This window comes from Thamnophis sirtalis, unplaced genomic scaffold (assembly GCF_051295495.1).
Source record: "Thamnophis sirtalis isolate CommonGarterSnake01/CBP01778 unplaced genomic scaffold, rThaSir2_p1.2 scaffold_4, whole genome shotgun sequence".
NCBI lineage: Eukaryota > Metazoa > Chordata > Lepidosauria > Squamata > Natricidae > Thamnophis > Thamnophis sirtalis.
This window is the reverse complement of record NW_028261384.1, coordinates 130568901-130594116: the sequence shown is the minus strand read 5'-3', so window position 1 is coordinate 130594116 and position 25216 is coordinate 130568901. Positions and strand designations below refer to the sequence as shown.

At 41.1% G+C, this 25216-nt stretch overlaps 2 protein-coding genes across 2 annotated transcripts in view; both read right to left on the bottom strand.

The window, feature by feature from the left end:
* Positions 1 to 792: 792 nt before the first annotated feature.
* On the bottom strand, positions 793 to 14938 carry LOC148046592 (vomeronasal type-2 receptor 26-like). Its single transcript, XM_087714866.1, has 6 exons — positions 14769 to 14938; positions 12904 to 13195; positions 11341 to 12216; positions 6833 to 7051; positions 4958 to 5084; positions 793 to 1691 (listed from the first exon to the last, which is right to left on the bottom strand). The coding sequence occupies exons 1-6, from the start codon at positions 14936 to 14938 to the stop codon at positions 793 to 795; spliced, it is 2583 nt and encodes an 860-aa protein (XP_087570992.1).
* Positions 14939 to 18238: 3300 nt separating this feature from the next.
* Positions 18239 to 25216, bottom strand: part of LOC148046591 (vomeronasal type-2 receptor 26-like) — a 7297-nt gene continuing 319 nt past the window's right edge. Inside the window, exons 1-4 of the mRNA XM_087712067.1 lie at positions 24723 to 25216; positions 24404 to 24631; positions 21199 to 21325; positions 18239 to 19137 (exon numbers count right to left, since the gene is read on the bottom strand). The exon at positions 24723 to 25216 is cut by the window's right edge and continues 319 nt beyond it. Of these exons, the coding sequence (XP_087568193.1) occupies positions 18239 to 19137; positions 21199 to 21325; positions 24404 to 24631; positions 24723 to 25216 (1748 nt within the window). The remainder of the gene's footprint in view (positions 19138 to 21198; positions 21326 to 24403; positions 24632 to 24722) is intronic.

The following is a 25216-nucleotide window of genomic DNA, read 5'->3' as shown; positions in this document are numbered from 1 at the left end:
TGAGTCCTTTGGAGAAGGGCGGCATATAAATCTAATAAACCTAAACCTTATGTGTGCTCCGCAAAGTATCAAAAGCTTTGCTGGTGATCCAGGATAAATTGTATTATTGCTTGCATGCATGTAAATAAAACAATGTTGTATCTTCAAAGTGATTTTGTTGCTTTACCTGAGTCTAAATTTGGCCATCATACTATGCTATCTCCTCCTTTTCTAATGTACCTGCCAAAACCATAAAAAGGCAAAGATTTCCTCTGGCTAAACTTGTTTTCACGTAGGCAGAGAAATACTTCTTTATGTATGTTTAAAACTTCATGGCATCAAGAATTGCCCATTAAAATAATTGTTCAGGTGGTATCATGCACCTCCCAATTTAATTGGGAATAATGTAAAGTTTCATAATGACTGTATTATCAGCTTCACTGGCATAAGTCAATTTATCAGTGGGTTTTTTTAATTGGTCAGGAAATCAGTCAATAATCTTCAAAGAATCTTGAAGTTTGTTCTCTGTGTTCTGTCTAATGTGTATCTTGTCAGTAACCCAGTTATGTTACTACCAATGGAAAAGCTCAGTTAAATCAAATAGAAAACTGGTTGCTAAAAAATTAATATACCCTATTCCTCCAAAAACATGTAATCCTCAAAGAATTCTGAGATGAAAGACAAGTTCAGTCAAATATGTATGTACATAAACACACACACACACACACACACACACACACACACACACACACACACACACACCTACAATTCCAAGAAGTATTTGCTTATTCAAAATGGAATCTTGTTCCTTTTTTATTTCTTATGTATTAATTGCTCTCTAGTGTTGAGTTTAGGCCTCAGTATAATTATATAGATTTTGGGGATGAAGATGCATCCCAGTAAACCAACACTAGAAGACAAGATAGAGAAGATCTCCACAGCCACCATGTACTTCCCTTTGGTGCTCAGGTAGGTGGGGACAAAGGTCAGCCAAACATTGCAGAAAACCAACATGCTGAAAGTAATGAACTTGGCTTCATTGAAAGTATCTGGTAACTTCCTGGCTAGGAAGGCCATAGTGAAGCTGAGAAGAGCCAAGAGGCCCATGTAGCCCAAGACACAGTAAAACATGATGATGGAGCCTTCGTGACATTCGACTATGATTTCTCCATAGAGCGTCTCCATGTCTAAATCTGGAAATGGGGGAGAAGTACTCAGCCAAACGATACAAATACCTACTTGAATGAAGGAGCAGAACCAGATAATAGAATAGGCCAACTTTTGCCCCACCCATTTGTGGAAAAGGCTTCCTGGCTTTGATGCTAGGAATGCTACAACAACTGTGATGGTTTTGGCCAATATAGAAGAGATTGCAATAGAGAAGATAATGCCAAATGTTGTTTGCCGGAGGAGACAGGTTGCCTTAGTGGGCTGTCCAATGAACAGAAGTGAGCAGAGAAAACAAAGAAAGAGAGAGATAAGAAGAAGGTAGGTGAGATTGCGATTGTTGGCTTTGACAATGGGAGTGTCCCGTTGCTTAATGAAGGTTGCAAGCACAAGAACTGTGGAAAAGGAAAAGAGAAGAGACAGAGAAACCAGAGTAATGCCCAGTGGCTCTTCAAAGGAGAGGAAATTCATTGTCTTTGGAATGCATTCATCATGAGCTTGGTTTGGAAATTGATCCTCTGGACAACTGTCACAATTCTCCATGTCTGAAAAGAAGAAAGAGTTAAACTTTTCAGAAGTTTTAGAATTGCTTTTCTGGATTTACATGCAATGTAAGATTTTTCTATATCTTTTTGTAACTCTCTATTCAACCTAGATGAGCCATGGTGGTGCAGTGGTTAGTGTGCAGTACTGCGGGCTACTTCTGCTGCCTGCTGCCTGGCTGCCATTTGGCAGTTTGAATCTCACCAGGCTCACGGTTGACTCAGCCTTCCATTCTTCTGAGGTGGATAAAATGGGGGCAATATGCACTCCCTTCTCCTTGACAGCCACCTCATTTTCAGAGGGGGGGGGGAAAGAAACCCATGCATTTTTCTTCCCACTGCATGGATTCCCCCACCCCATTGGAAATGAGGCAGTTGTCAAAGAGAAGGGAGCAGCGTGCACCATGTGAGCTTGTCCAACAGCCAAAGAAGGAACAGGAGGCCAGGATTCGGCTGTTGGACATGCCCACGTGGTGCACACTCCATTTTCTTTGACAGCCGCCTGGTTTCCAATAGGGCGGGGGAGGAATCCATGCATTAGAGAGGGAGGAAAAACACATGTATTCCTTCTCCCCCCCAGTTGGAAGCCCCGTGGCTGTCAAAGAGAAGGGAGAAAGGACAGGCTGCAGGAAAATCCACCCCTTTTTCTGCCAATAGTTCTGTACTTGGGATCGTAGCACCAGAAACACATCCCCAAAAGGGTCAATCCAAAGCCTTCAGCCTTGCAATCCTGGGAGGGGCCTCTGTGCTGCAATCCCAAAGAAAGAATGGTGTGTGTGTGTGTGTGTGTGTGTGTGTGAGAGAGAGAGAGAGATAGATAGAGAGAGGGAGGGAGGGAGGGATAGGTAGATAGATAGAGATATCCAACCTCGGAGAGTTATCCAGAGCTGGCAGCAATGTTCTCTCCATCTCCCCACCTCTCTCTCTCACACACAAACACACAAAGGTCTCTCATGCCCCCACCACTCCCAAGGCAGCCACATCCCTTCACTAACCTGCTTACCTGCTCCATTCTCAACTGCTGTGCAGGGCAAGAAAATTAGTCTGTGGGATTACTTCGTGAGACCTTTTTTTTGCGAGAAGTTGGAAGGTCTGAATTTCTGGTTTTTTTTTTCCATGGTCGCACAGACTAATTTTCTTGTCCTGAATGCGCAGCAGAGAACAGAGCTGGAAAGCAGGTTAGTGAAGGGATGTGGCTTCCCTGGGGAGGTGGGATGGTTTGGCATGAGTGGCCTGACTGAAGGGCCTTCAGGTAAGCCAGTGTGGGGCTTTGGGGCAGCTCCATAGCCCCTGCCTTGCTTCGTCCTCCACCCCCACTGCCTTGCTCTGTTCTTTGCAATGTGCAGCCTCTCACAGTGACAAGAATTGCAGGCAATTGCCACAACTGCCTGATTCTTAACCAGCCGGCTGCATGGTAGGAGGGAGCTTCCTGTCCACTTGAAAGAGAGGTTGGGTTGCATAAAGTGGTTTCACCCCCAACACCCTCTCAAGTGCTGGGCTGCAGGCTCCACCCCAGGGAGCCTCAATTGGGGCCAAATTCTTGGCAACTAATTGAGGTAAGACTCTTCTTGAAGGAGGTGCAAGGCACGTGGGGCCTCCTGCTGCTTTTACAGCCTCAATCGGCTGCAAAAGCAGCCGCAATTCTTGCCCCCTTTTCTCCCCCCTTTGCCAGGCACAGCAGGGCTTCCTACCCCTCGCCCTCTTTATGGATGCAACTTGGGGGTGGCAGGTGGGACGGAGTGGGGCATGGGAGAAGCAAGACATGCATCTTGCCTGACTTCCAGCTCCATCATATTTCTTGCCATTGACGGAACTGGAAGTCAGCTAAAACACGCGTCTTGCTTCTCTCCCTCCCCACCTGCCACCCCCAAAATGTGCACCAAAATAGTAAGACCTCCCCAAAAACAAGGGTCTTATTTTCGGGGAAACACAGTAGGATTTATTGGGCATCGGTTTCAGTTCATAGAATATATCTACAAATATAATTGGAAGAGATATGTGGGGGGGGGGGAGAGAGAAAGAGACAAAGGAAGAGGGAAAGGAAGGAAGGAAGGAAGAAAGAAAGTGGGAGTGGTACACACAAGAAAGGAAGGAAGGAATGAAGAGTGAGAGAAAAAAGAGAGAGACAGATAGGAAGAGAAAGAGAGAGAAAGAAAGAGAAAGAGAGAGAAGGAAAGAAAGGAAGGAAGAAAGAAAAAAGAAAGAAAGAAAAAGAAAGTGGGAAAGAGATGAAAGAAAGAAAAGGAGAGACAAAAGGAAGAAAGGAAGAAGAAAGAAAGAAAAAAAGAGAGAACTTATGAGCACAATTGAGCCCAAAATTTTGGTTGCTAAGCAAGAGCGTTTTTAAATGAGTTTCACCATATTTTCCAAGTTGGCCATGCCCACCTGGTCACACAACCGCTGAGCCACTCCCACAAAACAGGCCGCACCTACAGAATAGGTTCTAAAAAGTTTGAAATCCACCACTGCATTGCATGTGCTCAAGCCATTGACATAGAACCATCCCCTCTATCCCCCTGCTGGTCGACTGAAATGCAAAGGCTGGAGACCACTGGTGTAAAGGACATCACGGTTGTCTCTTCCTTTTCCTCCTTTGTTATGCATCCATTACAGCTGTTGTGGCCCAGCAGGAGCCGTTGGAGCTGCCAACAGACTCTGATAGCGAGGGACCCTGTGAGTCGGCTCTGGACGATGTGGAGGACCCTGGACAGGGTTCAGACTCTGAGCAGGGACCAGAGAGGATGGTTGGCCACCAGGAGGCGCCTGAGGCATGGAGCAGCAGTGAAAGCCAAAGGGAGTTTGTCCCTAAAGTCACACCCTGGAGCAGTGGTAAAGACGTCAGGCCCTGGAGCAGTGGGGAGGAGCTAAAGGAGTTGGTCCCAGACACCAGGCAAAGATGGGCAGATAAGCGCCGGCAGCAATTACGGAGACATAGAAGATAATTGGGGCTGGGTGGTTGTGATTGGGCTCCTCCCAAGAGAGTATATAAGAAGAGACTTTGGGAGGAGACTTTTTGCAGGACACAACTGTTATACTAAAGCTGGAGAAGCTCTGGTGTGTATTTCTTATCTGTGGAAGTCTGGGTTGCTGCCAAAGTCTTGTCTGTGAGTTAATTACTATGAATAAATTGGCTAACAGTAATCTTGTGTCGGCGTGACTCACCGTACGGAATGGGGAGGGGGTGTCAGAATAACAGCAAGGAATAATATTGAAGAAATTCGTGTTAACTGGGATACAGGCTGGTTCCATTGGGATGCCATGAATCTTACCCATTTGTCTGGATATCTTCTTTTCTGCACACGGAGTACAAGCGTAGCAGCAAAATTTCTGCCCTTCAATCTTGTTCTTTCTTTTTCCAAGAGGACAAGGCTCATTGCATAATGAGGGAGGAGGTAACTGCCCCCAAATAAAGAAAGAAGTCAGTATTGACCTTTTGATTATGTTTTTGTCTTACAGCCCATGAATAAGAACGAGACTGTTGATAGTCATTTCTGCCGTGTAACAGAAAATTCAACCTCCAGAGCCAGGAACATAACCGAAATTGCATTTGATTTGTTTTTTTTAATCTAACTGAAATGTAATTAATGAAAGGCAGCCCAAATTTATATCTAAACCTAGATTATTTTATTGTTCTCCTGTCAAGGCTCTGGTTACTATCTTTAAATCCATGAAGACATATATCTTGGTAACATGATGTACTACCTGCAGCGGTGGGATTGACTTACTGGTCTGACTTAGGCTTCCCAAGAGCATGAAACAAACTCTTTGTCCAGGCAAAACCCCTTTATTAATTTTCAGTGAATTCCTGCTCATTCACAGCCAGCAAAGTCTTTCAATGGAGGATTTACAGTCACAGACCTTATCTGGCTTGGAGAACCGCCAGGCTGATATCTGCAAAACTTGGAGGCATTTCAGAAAGTCACTAACCAATTAGTGAACTAATTGTCTCCTGCAAACTCCACTCACCTTTCGTTCCTCTTTTTTTGAAAATAATTTTTATTGAATGTTTTAATCTTTAACTTTAAAAATAGAAAGAAAAACACCACAAAAACAAACAAAAAACATACATAACAATATAAAGTAATTATACAGCCCTCTTTATCAGCTTTCCTGTTTAGCTTTTATAATGCACCATTCTGCATTGCCTTCCTATCGCTTTAACCTTGTCCTATAATAAAACAACAATAGTGCTAACATAATAATATTGATTATTTATATCACCATATATTTGTGTTGTGGCCCAGCAGGAGCCGTTGGAGCTGCCGCCAAACTCCGACAGCGAGGGGTCTTATGAGTCGGCCCTGGAGGAGGTGGAGGACCCTGGAAAGGGTTCTGACTCCGAGCAGGGTGAGGAGAGACTGGTTAGCCACCAGGTGGCATCTGAGCCTTGGATCAGTGGGGAAGAGACAAGAGTGAGTGATCCAGAAAACACATATGAGTTGTTCTGGGATGCACGCCGTCGAAGGGCTACTCGGCGTCAATAACAACGGTGTAATTACAAGAGGTGATTACGCTCAGCTGATGCTCATTAAGATCCTCTCCTGATTATAAAAGAGACTGCTTATGCCACGCCTTTCTGCAGAAGTCAATGTTAAGGACTAACAAGAAACAAACTTGGCAGGCTGGATTGCTACCAGTATGTTTGCATTGCTGCCACGTTTTGTAGGACTTGTTGCCAGAGTGCTTATCTCTTTGTTTATGTGGCTTGCAGCCAATGAGAGTCTTGACTGATTAAAAGAAACCTTCTCATTTACCTTAGTTTCGGCTTTCATTCCTGGATGGAGGAGGGGGGTCAGAACATATTTGCATTCTCTATTTTCTGTTTTGGCTTCTGTTTTCTAGCCATTTATAAATTTTATTCCATATTTTATAAAAATCTGATTCTTCTCTTTCTTTTAGTTCTATTGTTATTTTGTCCATCTCTGCACATTCGAGTACTTTGCTAATTATTATTTCATCTGCAAGTGTATTGATTTTTCCCCAGTTTTTTCCCCATTCACCTTTTGTTCCTCTTTTATTTCCTCTGGGAGGGGCCATTCATCATCTTTCCTTACTCCCAAGTTGACCCCTGTTCTTTAGCTGTTCCTTTTGCCTGGCAACTGGTACCTATCTCCCTCTCAGAGCCCATATTATTCTTATGGTACCTGAATGAATCCATGATGCCACTGGATTTTGTCTTGATGAATACGGAGCGTTCCTCCTTGCAGATCTATCTCTCCAACTGGGATGTTGATATAGGAGTTGTTTGGGAAAGTAACCAAATTTACAATGTCAAATCCAGCATCTAGTGCTCCATCTTCATTTAATTTAATTTCATCTCCAGCATTGTTGTTGAAGGAAATTCTCTGCAGGAATGAATGGATCTTGCAGAAGAAAAAAGAATTAGGGTTAAAGGTTTTAGGTTAGATTAAATTATCAGAGTAGGAAGGGACCTTGTAAGTCATCTAGTTCAACCCCGCCGCCTCCCAAGCAGGAGACCCTACACTATTTCTCAGAAAAGCCCTATCAATTGTGGACCTGACTGGAAACAGGGAGCCACAGCCGAGGAATGAAAGAGCCACATGCGACCCCTGGTGTAGCATCTCCTGCTTGGGCAGAGGTGGGTGGGGTTAGGACTAGATGATTTACACCTCCCAACTCTGTTTTTTTTGCTTTTTTAAAAATTCTCTTACATACCATTGTATATATACATTCAGATAATTGTTATTCTTCTTTACATTTGTCATTCTTATACACTTGTTATTATATTTAATAGGTTATAATGGACAATTTGGATTGCTTTATTTACCATCCCTTCTGCCTGTTGTAATACCACCTTATTTTCCCTTTCTATTCTCCCTCCCTTCTCTACTTCCTTCCTTCCTCCTCTCCTTCCCCTTTCTTCTTCCCTTACCTCTCCCCTACTCCTACTCTTCCCCTTCCCCTTCCTACCCTGTCTCCTTCTCTTTCTCTCCCTTCCATCCTCCTCTCCTTCCCTCTTTCTTCCTTCACTCCTCTTCCTCTCGTTCTCTCCTCCTCTCTCTTTCTTTTTCTGTTGTTATAGGTGTCTCTTTCAAATCTCAGTTTATGTTTTCTTGGGATGGAATTTCCACAAACCCAAATATACTTTAATATCATTCCTTATTCCCTTATCTTCCCTAATCTATCCTAACTATGTTTTTTCTCTTTCTATCTCTCTCTCTCTTGAATATATACTTGTATATTTAGTACTTTCTTTTCTATTTTCCCCTTCTTACCCCCCCTTTCTCATTTAATAATGCATCATCTGGGTTCTGTATCTTCCCCTTGCTTTCTTTTCTAGCTTCCTTTCTCTAGCCAATCATAAAATCTTCCCCATGTCTTGTAGTAAACCAATTCCTCTTTATCCTTTATTTTCAATGTCAATCTGTTCATCTCTGCACAATCTAAATTTTTTTTATCTCTTCATCTGTTGGTAACTTATTTAATTTTCAATTTGGGGCAAATACAAGTCTCGCTGCTGTAGTTACATGTATAATCCAATAGGTATCACCTTTCTTATGTTTCTCTGGGAGAATACCCAATAAAAATGTTTCTGGTCTAAATTATATTTCTTGTTGTAACATTTTCTCTAGCCATGCTATTTTTAATCCAATATTTCCTTGCTTCTGCACATGTCCACCACATATGGTAATATGAACCTGTTGCTTGTTGACATTTCCAACATTTTGCTAACTAGTCTTTAAACATCTTTGCTAATTTTTCAGGAGACATGTGCCATCTATAAAACATTTTGTATAAGTTTTCTTTGTAAGCTGTTGACATGGTTAATTCATAGTTCCTTTCCCATAGTTTTTGCCACTTTTCTAACTCAATCCTGTAGCTAAAGTTCTTTGCCAAAGTTAACATTGTATCTTTAACTACTTCTTCTTCTAGCCTAATTCTTAATAGATAGCTATATAGTTTCTTAATTTTTCTTTCTTCTGTTCCCGTATCTTAGCCAACTCTGAACTTCTCAAGTTAAAACCATACTCCCTTTTATCTTTTTCATATCTTGATTGTACTTGCAATTATGAAAACCAACCTATATCAATCCCTTGTTTTTCTAATTCTTGTTTTTGTTTTAATTCCCCCCTTTCTGTTAAGATATCTTTATATCTAATAACATTTTTCATGCTACTAATATTTGGATGTGTCAATGCTTCCATTGTTGAAAGCCATATTGTTATTTCTAGATAATGTTCCCTTTTCCTTTCTATTTTCCTGGAAAAAAATGTCAGTTCTTTTTTCATGTATTGCTGGAAACTTTTTTCATTCAATATTTTTGGGTTTAAAATCATCTCCCCTTTTTCCTCTGTCCCTTTCAAGTCATTGTTATTGGATTATGATCAGCACATGTGCTTATATCTAGGTCTATCTTAAATGTTTTGAGTGTTAGCTCTGTTGACATCCACATCATGTCCATGCTTGACTACGACAAATGTCTATTTGAATAGAATGTATATTGTCTTTCTTTCGGGTGTCTTATTCTCCAAACATTTTACAGATTTAATTCCTCCACCATCTTGAAAAATGTTTTGGGTAGGGTTTTCTTAGGCTTCTTGTTTGTTTTTGTGGATTTATAGTCTATTTCATTACTTGCAATTGCATTAAAGTCTCCCAATATACATATGTCTTGATATTCGTATTCTATTATCTTCTTGTGAAATTTCCCCCAAAATTCTTCTTGTTTATCATTTGGAGCATATATTGCCACTAATAATATCTTTCTCAAATTCATCATTATCTCCAAAAATCAATATTTTCCCCTCCCCATCTTCAAAAATTAAATTTGATTGTATTGTCTTCCTAATATTATAATGCTATTTCCTTTTTGCTTTGGTCAGCCAATATCATATATAAATTGCCTAGTTTTACTTGTTCCAGAAATTTTCTATGTTGCTTTCTAATATATACTTCCTGTAAATATATAATGTCCAATTCCAATTTCTCTAATTTATGGAATCTTCTTCTTTTTATTGCCAAATTTAGTCCAACTTTGTTGATGGAGATTACTTTTATTTCTTCTTCCATGTGTTATTAATTTATAGGTTTAGTTGATCCAGTCATTCTTTGCTCCCTTTGCTCTTTCATCTCCTTGACCCTTGCTCCTTGTCTTAATGCTTTCTCTTCCTGTTCTTTCTACATCTCCCTTTGATCTTTCTCCTTAGCTTCCTGGCATTTAGTTCCTCCCTCTTCTCTCACCATCACTCCCTCCTGTGTTGCTATGTATTGTTCATAAAATAATTCTGCTTTCTCCATTGTATCTAATCTGTGTTAATCTAATCTTGCCAATTTAGGAAAATCCCTTCTGGAACAAACCTTCTAAAACTCACCCCTTTTTAAATCAAACTTTTAATCAGGAAGTGGTATTTCTTTCTTATATCTCTGACCTTCCTTGGAATTTGCTTCAGTACTACTGTCTTGCTAGACTTATATTTTATTGTAGTACTTCTTCATGCTTGCAGAATTTCATTTTTAGGGTTTTCTTGATGAATCTTACATACACCTCTCTGGGCAAGTAATTTCTAATTGCATATCTTGTATGTACTTTAAATGCTTTGTCAATTTCACCTAGAATCTGTTCCTTACTCTCTTCTGTGACCACTGATAAAATGTCTGTGACCTCTGCTAAGTTGTCTCCTTTCTCCTCTTCGATGTTCTGAAGTCTTAGGTAATATTTAGCTAGGTCCATCTCCCATAGAATGCTTAATTTGTCTTGATTTTTATCAATTGTTAACAATCTATAATCCATCTCCTCCACTTTTTTCTCTGTTATTTCCATCTTTTCTTCAACCTTCTGCAATCTCTGCTCATTTTTCTCCATTATTTCCTTGACTTCTTTCAATTCGACTTCCACCTTGCCCACTTTCTCTTCTACTTTATTTATTCGCTCCTTAAGATCCTCGTGTATAGCAATAGCAATAGCAGTTAGACTTATATACTGCTTCGTAGGGCTTTCAGCCCTCTCTAAGTGGTTTACAGAGTCAGCATATTGCCCCCAACAATCCAGGTCCTCATTTTACCCACCTCGGAAGGGTGGAAGGCTGAGTCAACCTTGAGCTGGTGAGATTTGAATAGCCAAACTGCAGAACTGCAGTCAGCTGAAGTAGCCTGCAGTGCTGCATTTAACCACTGTGCCACCAATACCTTGCAACATGCTTTTTAACTCCAAGATGGCTTTATTTTGTTGTGTTGCCATGTTTGTTACTTTCTGTGTTGCCAAACTGGGTGATGTTGATGATGTATACAATATTATTTTCTTCATCTTGTTACGTGGTTCTGGTATTGTTGTATTTGAGTTCTATTTAAATTTTACAGTCCCCAAAAAACCCAAAAATCAAATTAATTGTAATCCTGGGGTCGCCCACACCATCCAAAGCTCAAGCCTTCGATACACCAATCATTGTTCCTGGACCCAATTTTCAGGTTCTTGCTACCTTAATCTATTTGCTTTATACCTCTGTTAAACTGTTTAATCTGTAGGCAAATTTCAGTGGGTCAATATTTGTAACGCATTAATCTTGAAGAAAGATGAACATCAGTGATGCTTAGATAGATGATCTCCAATGATCTGTTGACTCATTCAGTCTTGGCACTCTGTTGTAACCAAGGAGAACATTTCAAAAGAGCATTGAGAAAGGGCAAATCTTACCTGCCAGGCTTCTACAATCTCTGATTGCCCTTGATCTCTGTTCTTTTGTATCTTCTGATAAGTCCTCACAGTTTGAGCAGCATGTAATGCTTGAGCCACAGCATAGATTGCATTATAAATACTGTAACTATGGCCAAGTATGCTGGTTTCAAAGAAGGGAGCAATGAGGTCCTCTAGTCTTTCATCTCCAGTACATTCCTCATATTGAGAAACACCATGATTAGGTGGTGAACAGCAAAAAGCTTGGCTCCAGAACTCTCCAATAAAGCCATCTTGACTTGCCCCAGATGGGGTGACCGCTTGAATAAATTGTTGGAAATCTGGAAGTTCTCTTGTGCTAATTGAGAAGGAAATAGCCCCATGGAACGTTTTCATATCAACAGCTCTTTGTAAGGAATATAAGGTGAAATCATTTTGGGCCATTGTGATCCATATTTTTCCTGGGGAAATTTTCTCTGAAGAATCCAAAGGCGTTGGAAGTAAAAATTGGGTGGCTTGTAGAATAGAGGCCAGCCACGAAAAGACTGTATTTTCTCCATGTACAATAACTGCATTTGAAGTTCTCTCTGTAAATAAAGTGATGTGTCTCAGACAACGGTCAGCCAAGTCTAATCCTTCAGAAGTATATAAATTTCTGTCAATCCTTTCGTTGAATTCAGAGCAGATTTCATTTCGAGAGAGCATGGGTTCCAGAGTTTGTATGAAATGTTCCCCATGCTTGTCATCTACAATGACCAGTCCTACCCATTTCCATCCAAAGTACAGGAGGAGCTGGATTAAACCTTCGCACTGGAGCGATTCATCGGGGGCCATGCGATAAAAAAGTGGGACACGTGATTCATCAGCTGCTGCCGATTCAAATGAGCCATATGAAATCTAAAGGAAAGAAAGGAGGAATAAGAGAAAGAGACAGTTATAGAGAAAGATAATGGATGGATATGTTCTGTTTTTATTGATTTAAACTATTTTTTAAGATATGGTTCTTTAATAATATAGATTTGGTTGAGAGATCTCCCAGAAGTTTAGACATTAATGGCTGTATGTTGCATTATTTTGAGTGGTCAGCACATTTACACTGTTCTACAAACTGTATACTCACTACTTTACATTGTAGTTAAGTATCATTTCTTCAGTGTTGTCATATGAAAAGATATACTTAAAAATTTACAAAATGTGCGGGGATGTACTCACTTCTGTGATGTATATGCTGTCCTCTCCATCTTTAATATAAAATCTGGATGTTTGTCTACATTATGCTTAAAATGTATGAATTGAAATCAGTGAGGCAGTTAATTATAGCCAGCATAAGCCTACAGGTTCAAACAACCATGCACTCAAATTCTGTATGTCATGATTCATGTTACTGAAAGCAGCGATATACTGAAGGGAAACATGGATTAATTAAAGTCCACCCTTTACCCTAATTTCTTTACTGCTCTTTACTCTAATTTCTAATTTCCTCTCTTTACTGATAAACCATCAAGTTGTTTCTTGAAGAGGAACTCAAAAAGAGACAATCTGTGTGATTGCCTTAACTTTGAGGCCTTTAGTTAGGGCTCCAACCTGTGGGATCTTGAAAAGCTGCAGAATTTCTGCCATGCGTATGGATGTTTCAGGACTCATCCCTCCAATGATTCCCACAACTTTCTTTTCAGTCCCACAAATATAGTTGGGGACAATTTTATGCAACTTAAAAAGCAGGTCCAGAGTGGTACGATAGGTCATTAGTGCATCAGAGTAGCTGTCATAGATGTGGAATCCAAGAGTGAAGTTGGGCAAGATGTGAGGATCCTTGTTGATGTCGTTTACAGCAAACACTAAAGCCAAGATGTGTTGGTAGAACTTGGTTACCACACTGTAAAAAAAGTCACTTGTTTCAAAGGAGAAGTGTGCCATGCATTACATACTAAGGAAGACATGTCCAGTGATAAAAATACTACAAGAAAGACATATCGACAAGAGAACTATGCTGAAGTTCAGAGTTTTATGATTCAAGGTCCATATCCTATATTAAGTGCTTTGTTTAATCATATCCTTTAACAGATACTTAAACATATAACCCAAAAAGAATGTGGTGGATAACTGATACAACCAGAAATGTTAAAGGACTTGATTGAATAAAAAAGTAATGCATTCCCTTGGAAAAATTGGAGGAACCATGAAAGACTTTAGAGAAGGAAGACAGGATAACATTCTAGAACCATCTTTATAGTTGTCACCTATAAGAGATCTACAGAAGAAATCCCTTTTTTCCTGCCCTTAAAAAGGAGAAATGATTCATGTTGAAGTTTTCATGCCAGTTTTGTCAAAAAAGAGAGCACTTCCTGCCTGAGCAGAGGTTGGATTAGAAGACCTCCATGGTACCTTCCCACTCTGTGATACTGTTAAAACATTCATCTTATAATGAAAAAAAATTCTTGTACAATCAGATCAACCGGGTTGTAAAAGCCAAACATTTTGCTCCTTGCTATGAAACAAAAGGAGGGATTGTAGTAATCATTAAATACGCCATAAGAAAACTCTGAAGAGAAGACAGTGATACACGAAAAAAATAAATAGAGACATGGTATTAATAACTAGTGTAACCCTAAGATTTTGGAAATGATTTTTCATTCCACAGTCAATGCCTATATTTAAAATATTTAAAATATTATAGTGCCTATGAGGTTATGGAGAATTAGGGCTGGGTCTTTTTCAGTTCTCAAGAGAATAACTGTTTGTTCTAGTCTATCGTATTTCGGTTTAATTAGAAAAGGGGATGATGAATTAACAAATAATTTACCAAGCTGATGTTTGACAAAGAATGTTCTTTCTGTGCCAACTCAGGAAGCTCAAGCTGCTGTTACAATTGTACAGAGGAATTATCAAGTCTGTCATCACAACTATATAACTGTCTGACTTGGTTCTGTAACCCAAGAAGATAGACGCAGACTTCCAACGGATAATTAGAACTGCAGAAAAAACAATTACTGGTACTACCAACCTGCCTTCCATTGAGTCAAAAAGAGGGCTGTGAAAATATTTACAGACCTCTTGCATCCTGGACATAAATTGTTTCAACTCCTACCCTCAAAAACCACACTATACAGCACTTCACACCAAGACAATTTGCTTATTTGTACCCTATGACTATCATTGTGTTGTACCTTATGATTCTTGACAAATGTATCTTGCCTTTTTATGTACAATGAGGGCATATGCACCAAACTACTTGCATGTACAATTACACTTGGACAATAAAAAATTCTATTCTATTCTATTCTATTCTATTCTATTCTATTCTATTCTATTCTATTCTATTCTATTCTATGTTAAGAATCTGTCCATGATACATTTATATTCATTAAAAGATGATGATGGAACCTCTCTGTTTTACAAAGATAGAGAGCAGGATTAGGTTAAAATGAGCTAAGAGAAGGATTTCTTACAATGGGAAGTCAATGAATTCCTCAGATGGATGTTTATCGAAAGTAACTTTGGGAAACATGTATTGAACAAGAGACATCAATGAACCAACGAGAAGGTCTCCATCCTGGTACCATTCCTGTGGAATTTGAATGGCTTCATCTCCAGTGCACTTAAGAGGCTGTATCTTCATGGCCAATTCTGGCAACAGTAAAACGGCAATAATCCCCAACATTCCTGCCTATTTGGCTTCTCCTACACTGCTGTTGCCAGCAGCATTGATTCAAATAGGATACTATCGATAGCAAAAGAAATAGTACCTTTGTTGAGACCTGTCTTAAGAATATGTCATTGATTGATCTGATCCATTTTCTTCAGCCTCACTTATGTCTGGATGCTTGAAGCGCAAAGTTGACCTTCGAGTCTAATATTTAATTATTAGAGTCTTTTTTCATTTGCAATTTAAAAGAGCACCAGCTATGAGGCTTTAGCAGAATTTCAATGGTGTTGTACAATGACTCCAAGATGATGGTCAGGGTATATTTCACATGTGTGGAGTAATGGAGCCAGTTTCACATAGAGGAATCTGGGAGAATCTGCCAGCTCTGGAATTGACTAGGCATTGGCTGATCCGCAGCCTAAAAATCTTAGCACAAAGCCCACAAGGAAGATATATTTATGCTACCAACAGCAAGTGGATACAAGATTCCCAGAACCCAAATGTATGGCAACAGTTCTCATGTTGACCCTGTCATGGCTGGGGAACACTTCAACCAGTTTTGAGGAATGGCCCTCAGCAGGGAACAATAGATTGGAGAGAGAGAGATATCTATTCTGAGATTTGCCCATGCTAGTTCCTTCAGAAGCATCTTGAGAGCCACTGGAGGATTGACCTGGTGACTTAATCATCATATCTGTGATATCTGGAGAGATGGTGCTGGAGCAAACATGTTTGTGAGCAGAGGTCTTTTACTGCTTCTTCTTGGGGGTTGAGGAACTGCGCTTGAGGTCTATAATTTGGCTGAGTGGGCTATTGCTCAGAGCTATATACATGAAATTTGTGGCCCTATATGTTCTCTAAACGAATCAATGAATCAACGAATCAATCAATCAATCAATTATCAATAAATCCATCCAGGGGTGAAATGCTTTGAAGTCTGCTAGTGATTTGCTTTGTGCGTGCATGCACGCTGTGTGCGCTTGTACGCCAAACATGCGGTTCAAGTGCATGAGCACTGCAGGTGCTAAGAAGCCTTTCTGAGTCTGCAAAGGTAAGTAGAACAATGAGGGAGGCGGAAACAGCTGTGCTGTGTGGATTAGATTCACTAAAAATAAACAGGATTTCCTGCTTTCTAGAGAATATAAATTGCACGGCACAGCTGATTGTTGCACAGCTGATCATCTGGACTTTTTTTAACCTTCTCCCAAACCAAACCAGTAGTAAAAAATGCTAAAAAAAAAGGTACAGAAAAAGTTCTGACAATCAGCTATGCCATGCAATTTCTAGCGAATATAAATAATGCGGTATACAGCTGAATGACACACAGCTGACTACCAGTTCACCCGAACCGGTAGCAATTTTTTTTACTACTGGCTTGGAAGAACCAACCCGAACCGGTAGCATTTCACCCCTGAATCAATCTCCCCGTCACATAGAAACACAAAAGAGGCTAAATTTAGGCTCCTAATCATTCACATATTGTGGTTGTAAATGGGGTTGCATTTACTACCAAATGTATGAGATGCCACCACTATGTATGAACTGCTGAAAGTGCCTTGTAAGAAAACGTTCAGAATAAGCTGGACTGACCCAAAATGGGGACAGGGAGAAGACTTCCTCAGGAACCTGTGGCTCCGAAAACCAAATTGTTTTTATTCACTGATCATAGGCCCAGTGGTGGGATTCAAATAATTTAACAACCGGTTCTCTGCCCTAATGACCAGCTAGATAGGTGGGGCTCTGTGGTCATGTGATTGGGTAGGTGTGGCCAACTCAATGTCACTCAGGTCGATGGGCACTTCGCCTTAGCTGTTACAATGTAATAAGGGTTAATGGAGAGGCAGTTTCTGTATCAGGGCAATAAAGATTAGGCTAGAAACAACACCAGAATGTTTCCTTCCTGCCTTCCTTATAGGATTAGCCCTGTAAAGTGGAAAACAAAAACCAGAGGAAATTTATCCCAACAAGTGGCTCTCTGAACTGCTCAGAAAGTTAACAACTGGTTTTCCCGAATAGGTGCAAACTGATTGAATCCCACCACTGCGTAGGCCCAAAATAGTATGACTACTAGTAGGAAAAGATAAATCATATTGTGCTCACTCAGAGGGGTTTCTTTAAAATGTCTATGGAGATTCTTAGTCATCCAGGCCATAGTTGTCTCAAAGTTGCTTTTTCAAAGGTAAGTGATCTGGTTTTGTTCAGTTTGCTTGAGGTAGAAGAAAATGTTTTGTCCAGTTCCCTTTTGAAAAATCACCTCTGAAGTTTCTTTCAAATATTCCAATGTGACCTATAATTTCTTCTGTATCACCTTATATAAGACCTGGTTTGCTTTTGATTATGTGTGATTTTGTTGCTTTAAAGGTAAAGGTTCCCCTCGCACATGTGTGCTAGTTGTTCCTGACTCTAGGGGTCAGTGCTCATCTCCATTTCAAAGGCGAAGAGCCAACACTGTCCAAAGATGTCTCCATAGTCATGTGGCCAACGTAACTAAATGCCAAAGGCAAATGGAATGCTATTAGCTTCCCACCAAAGGTGGTTCCTATTTTTCTACTTGCATTTTTACATGCTTTTGAACTGCTAGGTTGGCAGAAGCTGGGCTAAGTAGAGTTCACTCCATTACATGGCAGTAGGGATTTGAACCACTGAACTGTCGGCATTTTTTGATCAACAATCTCAGTGTCTTAGCCACTGAGCCACACCTGAGCCTAAATTTGGCTACCATACTATGCTATCTCCTCCTTTTCTAATTTACCTGACAAAGCCATAAAAAGGCAAGGATTTCCTCTGGCTATACGTGTTTTCATCTAGGCAAAGAAATATTTCTTTATGTATATTTAAAGCTTCATGGCATCAAGAATTGTCCTTTAAGATAATTGCTCAGTTGGTATCATGCATCTCCCAATTTAATTGGGAATGATGTAAAGTTTCATAATGACTATATCATCAGCTTCACTGGCAAAAGTCAATTTATCAGTGGTTTTTAATTGGTCGGGAAATCAGTCAACAATCTTCAAAGAATCTTGAAGTTTGTTCTCTGTGTTCCATCCGATATCTATCCTGATATTAACCCAGTTGTTAAGTTAGTACCAATGAAAACCCAATGGAAAAGCTTAATTAAATCATTTGGAAAACTGCTTGCTTAAAAATTAATGTACCCTATTCCTCCCAAGAAATATAATCCTCAAAGAATTCTGAGATGAAAGACAAATTCAATCAAATGTATATGTACACACACAGTTCCAAGTAGTATTTGCTTATTCAAATGTTCCTTTTTTATTTCTTATGTATTAATTGCTCTCTAGTGTTGAGTTCAGGCTTCAGTATAATTATATAGATTTTGGGAGTGAAGATGCATCCCAATAAACCACCACCAGAAGACAAGATAGAGAAGATCTCCACGGCCACCATGTACTTCCCTTTGGTGCTCAGGTAGGTGGGGACAAAGGTCAACCAAACGCTGCAGAAAACCAACATGCTGAAAGTAATGAACTTGGCTTCATTGAAAGTATCTGGTAGCTTCCTGGCCAGAAAGGCCACAGTGAAGCTGAGAAGAGCCAAGAGGCCCATGTAGCCCAAGACACAGTAAAACATGATGATGGAGCCTTCATTACATTCAACTATGATTTCTCCATGGAGCATCTCCATGTCTAAATCTGGAAATGGAGGAGACATACCCAGCCAACCAATACAAATACCTACTTGAATGAAGGAACAGAACCAGATAATAGAATAGGCTAACTTTTGCCCCACCCATTTGTGGAAAAGACTTCCTGGCTTTGAGGCTAGGAATGCTACAACAACTGTGATGGTTTTGGCCAATATAGAAGAGATTGCAATAGAGAAGATAATGCCAAATGTTGTTTGTCGGAGGACACAGGTCACCTTATTGGGCTGTCCAATGAACATAAAGGAGCAGAGGAAACAGAGAAATAGAGAGACAAGTAGAAGGTAAGTGACATTACGATTGTTGGCTTTGACAATGGGAGTGTCCCGTTGCTTGATGAAGATTGCAAGCATAAGAACTGTGGAGAAGGAAAAGAGAAGCGAGAGACACACCAGAGTAATGCCCAGTGGCTCTTCAAAGGAGAGGAAATTCATTGTCTTTGGAATGCATTCATCATGAGCTTGGTTTGGAAACTGATCCTCTGGACAACTGTCACAATTCTCCGTATCTGTAATGAGGAAAAGAGTTTCTGAACAGCACGTAATTCTTTCCAAGCTTCAGAATTGCTTTTCTGGATTTGTCACCTATGTGTTTTCTAAAACTTTTTGTAACTCTTGGGCCTCCGAGACTAGTTGATCAGAATATAGCAGAGTGGTGCAGTGGCCTAGAGGTGGAACAATTGCCTTCACAATCAGGAGACTGTGAGTTTAATCCTAGGTAGAGACAAATATTTTTCTCTCTGGGCATAATGAGAATATATCTGTTGAACAAAGCTCCTCATTGGCAACAAGAAGAGCATCCGGCCATTAAACGCTTTGCTAGCTCCATTCAGCTGCCCAGACTCCATCCCGCAAGGGATTATGGTGTCATTAAAGGATGATGATTAGTTCATCAGAATATACAGTAAAATACAAAGGAAAATAAAACTGAGGAGATAAAAGAGAAAAAATGAGTGTTGAGTAGAAGGTGGAAAAAATGCTGTGACTTCCATCTCTTTTTAGCACAGTAGAATAACATTACCGTTTCAATTTTTTATTCTTACACTGTAGCAGAGGTGGGTTCCTACCAGTTCGCACCTATTCGGTAGAACTGGTTCGTCAAATCTACCGAACCGGTTAGAAGCATTTCCACCAATGGACCCGGAAAGCAGGCCACACCTACAGAAGAGGTTCCACAATTTTTTGAAACCCACCACTGGTCTTTGGATATGATTATTCTATGCTATCAGGCTCATATTTATAAAACTCAGTGCCTCTGTGAAAGGTAAGGATGACTACTGCGTTTGTGGTGCAATCAGAACATTGCGTGTATTGAAGTTGTTTTAACGCAAACCAAAGATGCCTTTTAAAAAACAAGTTTACATCATATTCTTATGCATGCCAGTGCTGTGTGTGAGGTAATTTAAGGTGGTTCTGACAAGTGTCGTCGGTATCTACATATCCGGTCACATGGGTGGCAAGCCACTCCCATCCGGTCACATAGCATGTCACATTTTCTAAGTGTCTGCCATCTTGTGAAAAGAAAGAAGGAGAAGCTTTAGATCTGGAAAACAAGCAGAAGCCCTCGAGCAGGTGTATCAAACTTAATTTCATTGAGGGCTGCACAGTGGTAGGATACTACTGGTTTAACAACCGATTAGGTGATTGTGCACTTTGCGCGCATACACAGTTTTGAGGAAAACATACTTTCCGCATTACTGCTGGGGAGGAAAACAGCTGAGGCATGGCAATCTGCTTTTCCACGTGACTCAGCTGAGAAGATATAGGTGAGTTAAGCACAGGGGTGAAGGGGTGGGCCCACATCATCGTCAGAGCGAACCAGTTCGTTCCCAGATGATGGTCGGGGCTACTGATTCACCCAAACTGGTCTGAACCGGTCTGAACTGGTCCGAACCGTTAGAATCCCACCCCTGGGGCAACATCAGGGCTGTGGTTGACCTTGGGGAGCCAGGTGGGCATGTTTGGGGTTGTCGTGGCCAGGTAGTTGCAGCTGACTGGGTGGTTGTGGCCAGGCTGCTCATGGCCAGCTAAACATTGCTCACATCAGGGGGGGGCACCTGTGGTGGCATGGGTGGAGCTGGGGGGATCCATTGTCTCCAGGGTATGCTCTGGGAGCAGCGGCAGCCCCTTGCTGACTCCAGGGTGGCTCCACAGATCTAAGGCTAACCACATTCTGGCCCAGGTGGACGCCACCAAGTTTTAGTTCAGCGGCTGGTCAACCTGGGCCAGGGCTGAGGCACCGGGGGCCAATTCTTCACTGTTTCCAGGACAATCTCATAGGCCAGATTTAACCACATCGTGGGTCGGGTCTGGTCCACGGGCCTTGAGTTTTACATCCCTGTATTAGAGGATAGGAGAATAGAAAGTGTCCTATTTCATGACTGCTTGTTTCATGTAAGCTGCCCCATCATTTTAGTTATTCAACCTCAAGGATGGAGAGAGAGGATAGAGGACATCACTTTCCTCCCCCCCCTGACTTGACATTCATCAATAAAGCAAGCAAATAATATTGAAGAGATTCCTGTTAACTGGGATACAGGCTGGTTCCATTGGGATGCTAATAATCTTACCTATTTGTCTGGATATCATATTTTCAGGACATGGAGCACAAGAGTAGCAGCAAAATTTCCGCCCTTCGATCTTGTGCTTTCTTTTTCCAGGAGGACAAGGCTCATTACATAAGGAGGGAGGAGGCAGCTGTCCCCAAATAAAGAAATAAGTCAGATATGAATCTTTTACCAATGTTGTTGTCCTACAGCCAACGAATAAGAACAAGACTGTTGATAGTCAATCCTGCCATGAAGCTGATTCAGACAGTTTAACCTCAATAAATGTTGTCATATCCAAGAATACAACTGAACTGTGTTTCATTTCCTATTAGTTTATTCAAAGTTTAATCAATGGAATACAGTCCAGATTTATATCCAGACCAGTGGTGGGATTCAAATAATTAAACAACTGGTTCTCTGCCCTAATGACCAGCTGAGTAGGCAGGACTTGGTGGTCATGTGTCTTGATGGTCATGACCAACTCAACATCACTTGCGTCGATGGGCGCTTTGCCTTAGCTGTTACAATGTCATAAGGATTGACAGGAGAGGCAGTTTCTAGAAGCAAGGTAGAAACAACACCAGAATGTTTCCTTCCTGCCTTCCTTATGGGATTAGCCCTGTGAAGTGGAAAAAAACAAAAGGAGATTTCTTCCAACAACTGGTTCTCCGAACTGCTTAGAAAGTTAACAACCGGTTCTCCCAAATAGGTGCGAACTGGCTAAATCCCACCATTGATCCAGACCTTGAATATTTCTGATATTCTTCCACATTCAAGGTTCTGGTTATCATCTATGAAGTCCCACCTAAAGATCTGGTTAAATGACTCACTGCCAGTCTTCCATAGTATCTGCTCAGTTGGTTTGAGCTGGCAGTGTTGGCACACTCCTGGTTCCATTGATGTCAGAGTGTTTGCAGCATGACTACTATTTTAGTAATAGAGACAACCCAGGAGCAAAATACAGGACACAGAGGATTGTCTTACAAACAGTGGTTTATGTACAAGGTTTCTATATACAAGGCATATAGGATACTCTCCCCCCCCTCTCTCTTGGCATAGCTAGGCAAGCAATAAATCTTCAACAGTACACAGAGAACTACTACAGACGTGGGTTTCTCCCAGTTTGCACTGGTTCGGCAAATAGGTAGTAACTTGGCCTGCCATGCCACTGAACTGGTTCTCTCTGTGGCGCCATGGTGCCACCATCTTGTTTTTTGCTTCTGTGCATGCACAGAAGCAATTTTTAGTACTGCGCATGTGCGCATCAAATGTGTGTGTGCAGCACATCCCTGAGTGAACCAGCAGTAGCAGTAGCAGGAACTGGAACCCAACCCTGAACTATTATGAAGATAATACATGAGGAGAGAGATATATTAGGAGAGAAAGGTGCCCTCACATGGGCTCCCTTATATAGACAGCTTCTTAAAGCAACAGTACCTCTGCTGACTCATCCTCATTTCATCATCTTAACTTACAGCCTTACACTGGCTGGTCAGCTGTAATTTATTACCCTGAAAATTGATTAAACGTATTTATTGGGATCCTGGAAGTGCATGTTCCCTGTAACAACTCTTGCTCTCTGGAATAAGCCTTCTCCAAATTCAAATGCCCCCTCCACATCCTTTTACTATTTTAAAGATCCCCGAAGATATACTGTTCACCCAAGCCTTTGGCAAAAATTCACTTCTTTCTTTTCCCTGTTTCTATTCAGGTCATTTCCTTCTCCATCTTTGCTTTTCTGTGTTGTATGTTTTTGTATGGTTTCTTCTTGATTTCAATTTGTAAACTGCCAAGGAAGACTACCAATTGAATGGCATATACATTTGAACCAATGGTGGCTTCCGGATCCTGCGTCCTCCACATGAAAGTGCGGAGCGTGTGCATGCGTCATACCTTCCAGTGACGCCTCTGCAAGCCTCCACGATGCTCCAGCTGCTCAGTGGAGCGTCATGCAGGCACTGTACATGCCATGCACATGTGCAGAAGCACCAAAGGCTCTAAAAAACAGGTAAGGAGCTCGGGTGGGCCCTCCGGAGCCCCGGATATTGTTTCAGTATGGTGCTTCGGTATGCCTGTACTGGGGCGTACCACCTGCAACCCACCACTGATTTGAACTATTATGGATGGGTGCACATTCATTGAGTACTTTAGACTGATTTTGGCACTTTTATCCACCTATTGAGTCTGTCTGCGGGTTAAGGAGATGTTATAATTTGGTGCTGTGTCCCCACAGTATGTCTACTGTTCCAAGTAAAGCTGCCTTTTGCAATGGACTGATGTTGATTTTTGTCAATGCCAACCAACAACCAGTTGCAAAAGACAGTTCTGCTTGGAACAGCTTACAACCTGCAGCAATACCATCAAACCACAAGGTCTCCCTACCCCAGGTCCCTGAGCAAGACTTGATAGGTGAATAACAAGGCCAAATCTGTATAAATATCTGGCTGATTGTATAAGGCACTAGAATTTGCTGGCAATGAATGGAAAGAATCCCAAACTTTGGGGGTTTGAATCAGTGGTGGGTTCCAGATCCTGTTTCAAGCAGTACGCTGCAACAGGGCCCAGTGTCCACCACATGCGTACTTATTGCCCGTGATGCTCCAGCTGCTTGGCGGAGTGTTGCGCGGGCACCGTACACTCCGTGTGTGTTGTGCGAAACCCCCAATTGGCTCAAATACAGGTAAGGAGGGTGGGCGGGCAGGCGGGCCTTCCAGAGCACTATACCAGAACGGTACCTGGTGCTCCCAGCAGGCACTGGTTTGCCCATACCAGAGCATACTGGTCGTATCCCACCACTGGTTTGAATGGATCTGAGACTTTGAGGTTCCTAATTGTTTATTCCACAGGAAGAAGAGAAGACTTTTCCTCTGCCAGCATTAAATATATCATTGAAATTTGACCACATATAAATTCCATCTTCAGAATGAATGTTTAGATATCAATACTTCCTTCATTTGGGCAGGGCAACATCTGGGCATGTTACTGTGGTTGTATCATTCAGTGAGAGCAAATTTTTATGCAAAAGTTGGAAATTCTAAAGAAATAGAACGTCCATCATTAAACAATCCAATAATACATTTGTTTTTTTTTTTATATCTTTGACAGAGAATGGTTGAAATGGAATTGGGGCCTATGCATTAATTGTTAGCAATGGGCCAAAAGAACATCTAGGCAAGAGAAAAGGAGCATATACGGAATTGTTTTTTTTAAGTCCATATTATGGTACCTGAGTGAATCCATGATGCCACTGGATTTTAGCTTGATGAATGAGGAATATTCTTCCTGGAGGAGCTTGCGGATCTATTTCTCCGACTGGGATGTTGACATAGGATTTGTTTGGGAAAGTAACCAAATTTACAATGTCAAATCCAGCATCTAGGGTTCCATCTTCATTGAACTGAATTTCATCTCCAGCACTGTTGTTGAAGGACATTCTTTGCAGAAATGAGTGTAGCTTCCAGAAGGAACACCAAAAGTGTTTAGAGATAAAAACAACTAACAACTAACCGTGGATAATCTTTTCAAAGACAACTGAGAAATCTTACCTGCCAGGCATCTACAATCTTTGATCGCATTTGATTCATGTCCTTTTGTACATTCTGATGTGTCCTAATTGTGTGAGCAGCATGTAAGGCTTGAGCCAGAGCATAGACAGCATTGTAGATACTGTAACTATGGCTGAGGATGCTGGTTTCAAAGAAGGGGGCAGGAAGGTCCTCCAGTCTTTCTTCTCCAGTACACTCCCCATCTTCAGGAGCATCTTTATTTGGTATTGAGCAGCTAAAAGCCTGAGTCCAAAAATCTCCTCTAAAGCCATCCTGATTTGCCCCAGAAGGGGTGACAGCCTGTATAAATTGTTGGAAACCTGGAAGTTCTTTTTTAGTAATTGAGAAGGAAATTGCTCCATGAAAGCTTCGCATATCAAGCTCCCTTTGGAAAGTATGTAATGTGAAATCATTTTGTGCCATTGTGATCCACACTTTCTGCGCAGAATGTTTCTGTGAAGTATCAAGAGCCGTTGAAAGAAAAATTGGGGTGA

Excerpts from the sequence above, each read along its gene's own strand:
- LOC148046592 (XM_087714866.1), bottom strand. The coding sequence starts at position 14,938 with ATGAAGATACAGCCTCTTAAGTGCACTGGAGATGAAGCCATTCAAATT. Across the intron at positions 7,052-11,340 it reads AGATTGTAGAAGCCTGGCAG|ATCCATTCATTCCTGCAGAG; the intron begins GTAAGATTTGCC and ends TTCTTCTGCAAG. Across the intron at positions 5,085-6,832 it reads GGCATCATGGATTCATTCAG|TTACCTCCTCCCTCATTATG; the intron begins GTACCATAAGAA and ends ATTTGGGGGCAG.